The sequence below is a fragment of the Oncorhynchus gorbuscha genome, linkage group LG22 (genome assembly GCF_021184085.1).
Source record: "Oncorhynchus gorbuscha isolate QuinsamMale2020 ecotype Even-year linkage group LG22, OgorEven_v1.0, whole genome shotgun sequence".
Lineage (NCBI taxonomy): Eukaryota > Metazoa > Chordata > Actinopteri > Salmoniformes > Salmonidae > Oncorhynchus > Oncorhynchus gorbuscha.
The window spans coordinates 47,160,531-47,172,754 of NC_060194.1; the positions used below are offsets into that span (position 1 = coordinate 47,160,531).

The 12,224-nt window shown below is 43.9% G+C and overlaps 1 protein-coding gene across 7 annotated transcripts in view; it reads right to left on the reverse strand.

The window, feature by feature from the left end:
- Positions 1–12,224, reverse strand: part of LOC124009865 (rho GTPase-activating protein 29-like) — a 98,066-nt gene that overhangs the window by 37,930 nt on the left and 47,912 nt on the right. For all 7 annotated transcript variants that reach the window (XM_046322082.1, XM_046322077.1, XM_046322076.1 and 4 more), the window contains 5 exons: positions 5,168–5,317; positions 5,009–5,073; positions 4,780–4,890; positions 2,003–2,083; positions 696–851 (listed from right to left, as the gene is read on the reverse strand). In XM_046322082.1, coding sequence (XP_046178038.1) covers positions 696–851; positions 2,003–2,083; positions 4,780–4,890; positions 5,009–5,073; positions 5,168–5,317 — 563 coding nt within the window. The remainder of the gene's footprint in view (positions 1–695; positions 852–2,002; positions 2,084–4,779; positions 4,891–5,008; positions 5,074–5,167; positions 5,318–12,224) is intronic.

Sequence of the window (12,224 nt, forward strand, 5' to 3'; positions counted from 1 at the left end):
CTGACAGTTTGTGCAGAAATACTTCGGTTGTGTAAACCCACAGTCTCATCAGATGTCCGGGTGGCTCAGACGATCCCACAGGTGAAGAAGCCGGATGTGGAGGTCCTGAGCTCGTGTGATTACACACGGTCTGCGGTTGTGAGGCCGGTTGGACGTACTTCCAAATTCTCTAAAACGACGTTGGAGGCGGCTTATGGTAGAAAAATGAACATTCAATTCTCTGGCAACATGTCTGGAGTCAGCATGCCAATTGCACGCTCCCTCAAAAGTTGAGACTTCTGTGGCAAAACTGCACATTTTAGAGTGGCCTTTTATTGTCCCCAGCACAAGGTGCACCTATGTAATTATCATACTGTTTATTCAGCTTCTTGATATGCCACACCTGTCAGGTGGGTGGATTATCTTGGCAAAAGGAGAAACGCTCACTAACAGAATATGTAAACAAATATGAATATGTAAACAAATATGAATATGTAAACAAATATGAATATGTAAACAAATATGAATATGTAAACAAATATGAATATGTAAACCAATTTGAATATGTAAACAAATATGAATATGTAAACAAATTTGAATATGTAAACAAATTTGTGCAAAACATTTGAGAGAAGAAAAGATTTTGGTGCGTATGGAACATTTCTGGGATGTTTTATTTCAGCTCATTAAACATCAGTATATTTCTCCCCTCATACCTTCTGAAGAGCCTCCTCTTCCAGTTTCCTCTTCTTGTCCAGCTGTTTGGACTGTTCCTCCTGGGAGCGGCTGGCTGAGGACTGGGCCTTGTGGTACTCGTCTCTCCTCTGGACCTGGGTCCACCGAGCCTTACGCAGAGCCGCCTCGGACTCTTGCTAAGGAGGAGAGGGGAGGATGCAGTCAGGTGAGAGACGTACACACACTCTGTGTTATAGGGAGGATACAGGTAGACACACTCTGTGTTATAGGGAGGATACAGGTAGACAGGTGTGTTATAGGGAGGATACAGGTAGACAGGTGTGTTATAGGGAGGATACAGGTAGACATGTGTGTTATAGGGAGGATACAGGTAGACATGTGTGTTATAGGGAGGATACAGGTAGACATGTGTGTTATAGGGTGGATACAGGTAGACAGGTGTGTGTTATAGGGAGGATACAGGTAGACAGGTGTGTTATAGGTAAGATACAGGTAGACAGGTGTGTTATAGGGAGGATACAGGTAGACAGGTGTGTGTTATAGGGAGGATACAGGTAGACAGGTGTGTTATAGGGAGGATACAGGTAGACAGGTGTGTTATAGGGAGGATACAGGTAGACAGGTGTGTTATAGGGAGGATACAGGTAGACAGGTGTGTTATAGGTAAGATACAGGTAGACAGGTGTGTGTTATAGGGAGGATACAGGTAGACAGGTGTGTTATAGGGAGGATACAGGTAGACAGGTGTGTTATAGGGAGGATACAGGTAGACAGGTGTGTTATAGGGAGGATACAGGTAGACAGGTGTGTTATAGGTAAGATACAGGTAGACAGGTGTGTTATAGGGAGGATACAGGTAGACAGGTGTGTTATAGGGAGGATACAGGTAGACAGGTGTGTTATAGGGAGGATACAGGTAGACAGGTGTGTTATAGGGAGGATACAGGTAGACAGGTGTGTTATAGGGAGGATACAGGTAGACAGGTGTGTTATAGGGAGGATACAGGTAGACAGGTGTGTTATAGGGAGGATACAGGTAGACAGGTGTGTTATAGGGAGGATACAGGTAGACAGGTGTGTTATAGGGAGGATACAGGTAGACAGGTGTGTTATAGGGAGGATACAGGTAGACAGGTGTGTTATAGGGAGGATACAGGTAGACAGGTGTGTTATAGGGAGGATACAGGTAGACAGGTGTGTTATAGGGAGGATACAGGTAGACAGGTGTGTTATAGGGAGGATACAGGTATACAGGTGTGTTATAGGGAGGATACAGGTAGACAGGTACACACAGAGAAAACAGCAGAGGGACAGAAGTCTCACATACCATTTTCTTCTGTTCTCTCTGCCACTGCTCCTTGATGTCTTTCCTCAGTTTGTCCAACTCAGTCTTTCTGGACAACAGCGGCTACAGGACGCACAAAGAGGCACCAACTATAGTATAGTGTACATTCCATTATATCACATCACTTTCCCGCAAATTACTTTGAACCCAAAATGATACATTGTTGCCTTGAGACAAGATCATTCTCTAGTCTTGAAGTTTTGTTGGCACCTATAAAGACTGTCACTGACCCCTATAAAGACTGTCACTGACCCATATAAAGACTGTCATTAACCCCTATAAAGACTGCCACTGACCCATATAAAGACTGTCATTGACCCCAAGAAAGATGCTGTTGACCGCTATAAAGACTTGTCCTGACCCCTATAAAGACTGTCATTGACCCCTATAAAGACTGTCATTGACCCCAAGAAAGATGCTGTTGACCGCTATAAAGACTTGTCCTGACCCCTATAAAGACTGTCATTGACCCCTATAAAGACTGTCACTGACCCCTATAAAGACTGTCACTGACCCCTATAAAGACTGTCACTGACCCCTATAAAGACTGTCGGTGACCCCTACAAAGACTATCGGTGACCCCTACAAAGACTGTCGTTGACCCCTACAAAGACTGTCGTTGACCCCTATAAAGACTATCAGTGACCCCTATAAAGACTGGCACTGACCCCTATAAAGACTGCCACTGACCCCTATAAAGACTGTCATTGACCCCTATAAAGACTGCCACCGACCCCCATAAAAAACTGTCATTAACCCCTATAAAGACTGTCACTGACCCCTATAAAGACTGTCACTGACCCCTATAAAGACTGTTATTGACCCCTATAAAGACTGTCATTGACTCCTTATAAAGACTGTCAGTGACTCCTATAAAGACCGGTCTTGACCCTGTATAAAGACTGTCAGTGACCCCTATAAAGACTGTCACTGACCCATATAAAGACTGTCACTCACCACTATAAAGACTGTCACCGATCCCTATAAAGACTGGCACTGACCCCTATAAAGACTGTCACTGACCCCTATAAAGACTGTCACTGACCCCTATAAAGACTGTCAGTGACTCCTATAAAGACTGGCACTGACCCCTATAAAGACTGTCACTGACCCCTATAAAGACTGTCACTGACCCCTATAAAGACTGTCACTGACCCCTATAAAGACTTTCACTGACCCCTATAAAGACTGGTACTGACCCCTATAAAGATTGTCACTGACCCCTATAAAGACTTTCACTGACCCCTATAAAGACTTTCACTGACCCCTATAAAGACTGGTCCTGACCCCTATAAAGACTGTCACTGACCCCTATAAAGACTGGTCCTGACCCCTATAAAGACTTTCACTGACCCCTATAAAGACTGCCACCGACCCCCATAAAGACTGTCACCGACCCCCATAAAGACTGTCATTAACCCCTATAAAGACTGTCACCGACCCCTATAAAGACTGTCACCGACCCCTATAAAGACTGGTCCTGACCCCTATAAAGACTGTCACTGACCCCTATAAAGACTGTCACTGACCCCTATAAAGACTGGCCCCTATAAAGACTGTCAGTGACCCCTATAAAGACTGGCCTTGACCCCAATAAAGACTATCAGTGACCCCTATAAAGACTGTCACTGACCCCTATAAAGACTGCCATTGATCCCTATAAAGACTGTCATTGACCCCTATAAAGACTGTCACTGACCCCTATAAAGACTGTCACTGACCCCTATAAAGACTGTCAGTGACCCCTATAAAGACTATCAGTGACCCCTATAAAGACTGTCATTGACCCCTATAAAGACTGTCATTGACCCCTATAAAGACTGTCATTGACCCCTATAAAGACTGCCACCGACCCCCATAAAGACTGTCACCGACCCCCATAAAGACTGTCATTAACCCCTATAAAGACTGTTTACCGACCCCTATAAAGACTGTCACCGACCCCTATAAAGACTGTCACTGACCCCTATAAAGACTGGTCCTGACCCCTATAAAGACTGTCACTGACCCCTATAAAGACTGTCACTGACCCCTATAAAGACTGTCACTGACCCCTATAAAGACTGTCACTGACCCCTATAAAGACTGTCACTGACCCCTATAAAGACTGTCACTGACCCCTGTAAAGACTGTCACTGACCCCTATAAAGACTGGTCCTGACCCCTATAAAGACTGTCACTGACCCCTATAAAGACTGGTCCTGACCCTGTATAAAGACTGTCACTGAACCCTATAAAGACTGACACTGAACCCTATAAAGACTGTTACTGACCCCTATAAAGACTTTCACTGACCCCTATAAAGACTGGTCCTGACCCCTATAAAGACTGTCACTGACCCCTATAAAGACTGTCACTGACCCCTATAAAGACTGTCACTGACCCCTATAAAGACTGTCACTGACCCCTATAAAGACTGTCACTGACCCCTATAAAGACTTTCACCGACCCCTATAAAGACTTTCACTGACCCCTATAAAGACTGGTCCTGACCCCTATAAAGACTGTCACTGACCCCTATAAAGACTGGTCCTGACCCCTATAAAGACTGTCATTGACCCCTATAAAGACTGGTCCTGACCCCTATAAAGACTGTCACTGACCCCTATAAAGACTGGTCCTGACCCCTATAAAGACTGTCACTGACCCCTATAAAGACTGTCACTGACCCCTATAAAGACTGTCACTGACCCCTATAAAGACTTTCACTGACCCCTATAAAGACTGGTCCTGACCCCTATAAAGACTGGCATTCGTACCTGTATGAATTTGTTGGTCTGCAGGGCAGTGGCAGTCTGCAGGAGGAGTTGGCTATACTCAATGTCATTCTTAAACGTAGAAATATAGATATCTCTGAATGGCATGTAGTCCTGTGGGCCAGACGAACATACAGAAACATATTAGTAGTCACATTCTATGTTGATGTTGATGTGTGCACTGTGAGTTGAAGGGGGTTAACCTATGTTTTAATCTATGTAAAAATGTTACCTGTTGACTTGCGAGCGTCTTTGCAGATTCTGCCATTTTGGCATAACTTTTGGCACATTCAATGTCTGGGGGAAGACATAGCAGATAAGTCAGTGTGACTGAATGTGTGATTGGATTGTTGGTTGTGGTGATATGTGTGTGTCTGTACGTCTAACTAACCCAGTCCCAGGCGTTTGTCGACCCAGGCCAGCAGATCCTTGGTGTACTTGGACCAGGCCTTGGCATAGAGCAGAGCTGACTCCACCCCGCTGTCGTTCTTCTGCAGGATCACGTCAACCTCCTCCTCTTTAGACAGCGCCACCTCTGGGCCTGGAGAGGTAATACAGGAGGATCAAGGTAGGACGGAGAAGATTTTATTTATATATTTTAGTTAACCTTTATTTAACCAGGCAAGTCAGTTAAGAACAAATTCTTATTTTCAATGACGGCCTAGGAACAGTGGGGTTAACTGCCTGTTCAGGGGCAGAACGACAGATTTGTACCATGTCAGCTCGGGGGTTTGAACTTGCAAATTGCAACCTTCCGGTTAATAGTCCAACGCTCTAACCACTAGGCTACCCTGCCGCCTCTACACTCTAACCACTAGGCTACCCTGCCGCCTCTACACTCTAACCACTAGGCTACCCTGCCGCCTCTACACTCTAACCACTAGGCTACCCTGCCGCCTCTACACTCTAACCACTAGGCTACCCTGCCGCCTCTACACTCTACACTCTAACCACTAGACTACCCTGCCGACTCTACACTCTAACCACTAGGCTACCCTGCCACCTCTACACTCTAACCACTAGGCTACCCTGCCGCCTCTACACTCTAACCACTAGGCTACACGCTAACCACTAGGCTACCCTGCCGCCTCTACACTCTACACTCTAACCACTAGGCTACCTGCCACCTCTACACTCTACACTCTAATCACTAGGCTACCCTGCCGCCTCTACACTCTAACCACTAGGCTACCCTGCCGCCTCTACACTCTAACCACTAGGCTACCCTGCCGCCTCTACACTCTAACCACTAGGCTACCCTGCCGCCTCTACACTCTAACCACTAGGCTACCCTGCCGCCTCTACACTCTAACCACTAGGCTACCCTGCCGCCTCTACACTCTAACCACTAGGCTACCCTGCCGCCTCTACACTCTAACCACTAGGCTACCCTGCCGCCTCTACACTCTAACCACTAGGCTACCCTGCCGCCTCTACACTCTAACCACTAGGCTACCCTGCCGCCTCTACAATCTACACTCTAACCACTAGGCTACCCTGCCGCCTCTACACTCTAACCACTAGGCTACCCTGCCGCCTCTACACTCTAACCACTAGGCTACCCTGCCGCCTCTACACTCTAACCACTAGGCTACCCTGCCGCCTCTACACTCTAACCACTAGGCTACCACTAGGAGGGAGCGTCCTGTGTATAGCCATGTTATTGCTACTTATTGTGTATTTATTCTTCATCTTCATATTATGTGTCTATTATCATTGTTGGGAAGGGCCCGTCAGTAAGCATTTCACTGTTAGTCTACAGCTGTTGTTTTACGAACCACGTGATGTAGGGAACAGGGTGCCATGTGGATAACACATGTTTTCCATCTCTCGGACAAAACAATTTCTAAACTGCTAAAGAATGTCAGCTATTTGGAGGAAAACCCTACAGCACAGCCCAGGACTGAAAGAGTAACGTTATCACTATAACTACAGTTCTCTGAAGGAGGGAAACGAGGTACAACACAACTAATGGGAGGGATCTGTACTCTTACGACTTCCATTGAAGGAACTAAAATCACACCTGACAAGGCCAATGAAATCCCCGACCTCGCTGGGAAGCCCCCGGCTTCCACAGGTAATAAACCACGAGGCTTTCCATTCATTCCATCAGTTCAGTATCGCTCTTCACCCGAGCCCACAACCCGGCGGCACGGGGCCAAACATGCGGCGAAACCTAATTTTACCTCCTTCAGGGAACAGTAGATATAGTCATAACGTTACGTTCTTTTCTTATCGGTACTCTCGGGTACAACACAACTACAGGGGGGAATGGAATCCTTCCCAAAGCCGTCCCCAACGGATACCAAATTAAACGGGCCGTGGCAGACCGGCAGTGGCAGACTGGCCGTGGCAGACCGGCCACACCTCCACCCAACAAGATGTGGTCGTCTGGATATTGTACACGCTGTGGGCTGTCTAGTGACCCTCTTCTGTCCCAGCTGTAAACACACTGTGGGCTGTCTAGTGACCCTCTTCTGTCCCAGCTGTAAACACACTGTGGGCTGACTAATTACCCTCTTCTGTCCCAGCTGTAAACACACTGTGGGCTGTCTAGTGACCCTCTTCTGTCCCAGCTGTAAACACACTGTGGGCTGTCTAGTGACCCTCTTCTGTCCCAGCTGTAAACACACTGTGGGCTGTCTAGTGACCCTCTTCTGTCCCAGCTGTAAACACACTGTGGGCTGTCTAGTGACCCTCTTCTGTCCCAGCTGTAAACACACTGTGGGCTGACTAATTACCCTCTTCTGTCCCAGCTGTAAACACACTGTGGGCTGTCTAGTGACCCTCTTCTGTCCCAGCTGTAAACACACTGTGGGCTGTCTAGTGACCCTCTTCTGTCCCAGCTGTAAACACACTGTGGGCTGTCTAGTGACCCTCTTCTGTCCCAGCTGTAAACACACTGTGGGCTGTCTAGTGACCCTCTTCTGTCCCAGCTGTAAACACACTGTGGGCTGTCTAGTGACCCTCTTCTGTCCCAGCTGTAAACACACTGTGGGCTGTATAGTGACCCTCTTCTGTCCCAGCTGTAAACACACTGTGGGCTGTCTATTGACCCTCTTCTGTCCCAGCTGTAAACACACTGTGGGCTGTCTAGTGACCCTCTTCTGTCCCAGCTGTAAACACACTGTGGGCTGCACTTGGGAGCAGTGACATCGAAGCGATTAAACCTCACAAAAGTGATACCCAACTGGGAAGGGCGGTATACCGTATTTTACTATATATTGGGTTTTTACTTTACCTTCTATAACAGGGTTCCCCAACTGGCGGCCCATCAACTAGGAGGTTTTATTTGGCCCCCAAACTTTTTCGGATCAAATATATATATAAAATGTTGTGATTCATTTTAGAGACCAGCAAGATGGATAATAGGGTGTGACAGTAGTAAGAACAGCAGCATCAATGCACTTTCTCACTAATTACTGGTAAATAATACATCACCAGATTCACTGGGAATACATAGTATGAAGAAACAATACTCCAAGCAGCAGCTTCATACTACTTGTCAGACATATAGAACTGATAATGTACACTGGTTGTTGGGGTGGGAGTGTGGGGTCCATGGATGGCGTTTGACCATTTTGTTGGATTGCTCATGTCTTACTCAATGGTAGAAAGAAGTTTAGTTCAAATCAGATGTTGGGTACTATATTTATTTAATATTATGTGAGTCCTAAAAATAAAATAAAAAAGGCCAATGTGGGTGCAATCTATTAGCTTAATTTCTCAAGAGATCAAATTCAATTTCAACAAAATATTGTTGTAGGAATAATATTTGTATGTTTCTAACTATAGAAACAATCTGAGACCGTGGGTGTCATGGCTTGCTGAAATGACACGGAATGACTCATTGAGTGACTGTCAGTGACTGACATAACATGAGAAAAACTGCTGATGCACAACCCAATTTCAGAATTGCACCTTGGTGTATTCTAATATTCTAACTCTCAACAGAAAGTTGAGTCCACAACGGAGTTGTGCAACCGGGGCTGCCGTTGAGAGAAAATAAGGAGAAACAAGAAGAGAGAAACAAGAAGAGAGAAACAAGAAGAAGAGAGAAACAAGAAGAGAGAAACAAGAAGAGAGAAACAAGAAGAGAGAAACAAGGAGAAGAGTGAAACAAGAAGAGTGAAACAAGAAGAGTGAAACAAGAAGAGAGAAACAAGAAGAGAGAAACAAGGAGAAGAGTGAAACAAGAAGAGAGAAACAAGGAGAAGAGTGAAACAAGAAGAGAGAAACAAGAAGAAGAAAGAAACAAGGAGAGAAACAAGAAGAAGAGAGAAACAAGGAGAGAGAAACAAGAAGGAGAGAGAAACAAGAAGAAGAGAGAAACAAGAAGAAGAGAGAAACAAGAAGGAGAGAAACAAGAAGGAGAGAGAAACAAGAGTGAAACAAGAAGAGAGAGAGAAACAAGAAGGAGAGAAACAAGAAGAAGAGAGAAACAAGAAGAAGAGAGAAACAAGAAGGAGAGAAACAAGAAGGAGAGAAACAAGAAGGAGAGAAACAAGAAGGAGAGAAACAAGAAGAAGAGAGAAACAAGAAGGAGAGAGAAACAAGAAGGAGAGAAACAAGAAGAGAAACAAGAAGAGAGAAACAAGAAGGAGAGAAACAAGAAGAAGAGAGAAACAAGAAGAAGAGAGAAACAAGAAGGAGAGAAACAAGAAGGAGAGAAACAAGAAGGAGAGAGAAACAAGAAGAAGAGAGAAACAAGAAGAAGAGAGAAACAAGAAGGAGAGAAACAAGAAGAGAGAAACAAGGAGAAGAGAGAAACAAGAAGAGAGATACAAGAAGAAGAAAGAAACAATAAGAGAAACAAGAAGAAGAGAGAAACAAGAAGGAGAGAGAAACAAGAAGGAGAGAGAAACAAGAAGGAGAGAGAAACAAGAAGGAGAGAAACAAGAAGGAGAGAAACAAGAAGGAGAGAAACAAGAAGGAGAGAAACAAGAAGGAGAGAAACAAGAAGGAGAGAGAAACAAGAAGGAGAGAGAAACAAGAGTGAAACAAGAAGGAGAGAGAAACAAGAAGGAGAGAGAAACAAGAAGAGAGAAACAAGAAGAGAGAAACAAGAAGAGAGAAACAAGAAGAGAGAAACAAGAAGGAGAGAAACAAGAAGGAGAGAAACAAGAAGGAGAGAAACAAGAAGGAGAGAAAAACAAGAAGGAGAGAAAAACAAGAAGGAGAGAAAAACAAGAAGGAGAGAGAAACAAGAAGGAGAGAGAAACAAGAAGGAGAGAGAAACAAGAAGGAGAGAGAAACAAGAAGGAGAGAGAAACAAGAAGGAGAGAGAAACAAGAAGGAGAGAGAAACAAGGAGAGAGAAACAAGAAGGAGAGAGAAACAAGAAGGAGAGAAACAAGAAGGAGAGAAACAAGAAGGAGAGAAAAACAAGAAGGAGAGAGAAACAAGAAGGAGAGAAACAAGAAGGAGAGAAACAAGAAGGAGAGAAACAAGAAGGAGAGAGAAACAAGAAGGAGAGAGAAACAAGAAGGAGAGAGAAACAAGAAGGAGAGAGAAACAAGAAGGAGAGAGAAACAAGAAGGAGAGAGAAACAAGAAGGAGAGAAACAAGAAGGAGAGAGAAACAAGAAGGAGAGAGAAACAAGAAGAGAGAAACAAGAAGAGAGAAACAAGAAGGAGAGAGAAACAAGAAGGAGAGAGAAACAAGAAGGAGAGAAACAAGAAGGAGAGAGAAACAAGAGTGAAACAAGAAGAAGAGAAACAAGAAGGAGAGAAACAAGAAGGAGAGAGAAACAAGAGTGAAACAAGAAGGAGAGAGAAACAAGAAGGAGAGAGAAACAAGAAGGAGAGAAACAAGAAGGAGAGAAACAAGAAGGAGAGAGAAACAAGAAGGAGAGAAACAAGAGTGAAACAAGAAGAAGAGAGAGAGAAACAAGAAGGAGAGAAAAACAAGGAGAGAAACAAGAAGGAGAGAAAAACAAGGAGAGAAACAAGAAGGAGAGAAACAAGAGTGAAACAAGAAGAAGAGAGAGAGAAACAAGAAGGAGAGAAAAACAAGGAGAGAAACAAGAAGAAGAGAGAAACAAGAAGAGAGAGAAACAAGAAGGAGAGAAACAAGAAGGAGAGAAACAAGAAGGAGAGAGAAACAAGAAGGAGAGAAACAAGAAGGAGAGAAACAAGGAGAGAAAAACAAGGAGAGAAACAAGAAGAAGAAAAACAAGGAGAGAAACAAGAAGAAGAGAGAGAGAAACAAGAGTGAAACAAGAAGAAGAGAAACAAGAGTGAAACAAGAAGAAGAGAGAGAGAAACAAGAAGGAGAGAAAAACAAGGAGAGAAACAAGAAGGAGAGAAAAACAAGGAGAGAAACAAGAAGGAGAGAAACAAGAGTGAAACAAGAAGAAGAGAGAGAGAAACAAGAAGGAGAGAAAAACAAGGAGAGAAACAAGAAGAAGAGAGAAACAAGAAGGAGAGAGAAACAAGAAGGAGAGTGAAACATGAAGAGTGAAACAAGAGTGAAACAAGAAGAAGAGTGAAACAAGAAGAAGAGTGAAACAAGAAGAAGAGAGAAACAAGAAGAAGAGAGAAACAAGAAGAAAGAAACAAGAAGGAGAGAAACAAGAAGAGAAAAACAAAAAGAAGAGAGAAACAAGAAGAAGAGAGAAACAAGAAGAAGAGAGAAACAAGAAGAAGAGAGAAACAAGAAGAAGAGAGAAACAAGAAGGAGAGAGAAACAAGAAGGAGAGAGAAACAAGAAGAAGAGAGAAACAAGAAGAGAAACAAGAAGGAGAGAAACAAGAAGGAGAGAGAAACAAGAAGGAGAGAGAAACAAGAAGAGAGAAACAAGAAGGAGAGAGAAATAAGAAGAGAGAAACAAGAAGGAGAGAGAAACAAGAAGAAGAGAGAAACAAGAAGGAGAGAGCAACAAGGAGAGAGAAACAAGGAGAGAGAAACAAGGAGAGAGAAACAAGGAGAGAGAAACAAGAAGGAGAGAAACAAGAAGAAGAGAAACAAGAAGAAGAGAAAAACAAGGAGAAACAAGAAGGAGAGAGAAACAAGGAGAAGAGAGAAACAAGAAGGAGAGAGAAACAAGGAGAAGAGAGAAACAAGGAGAGAGAAACAAGGAGAGAGAAACAAGAAGAAGAAAGAAACAAGGAGAGAAACAAGAAGAAGAGAGAAACAAGAAGGAGAGAGAAACAAGAAGAGTGAAACAAGAAGAGAGAAACAAGAAGAGAGAAACAAGGAGAAGAGTGAAACAAGAAGAGAGAAACAAGGAGAAGAGTGAAACAAGAAGAGAGAAACAAGAAGAAGAAAGAAACAAGGAGAGAAACAAGAAGAAGAGAGAAACAAGAAGGAGAGAGAAACAAGAAGGAGAGAGAAACAAGAAGGAGAGAAACAAGAAGAAGAGAGAAACAAGAAGGAGAGAAACAAGAAGGAGAGAGAAACAAGAGTGAAACAAGAAGAGAGAGAGAAACAAGAAGGAGAGAAACAAGAA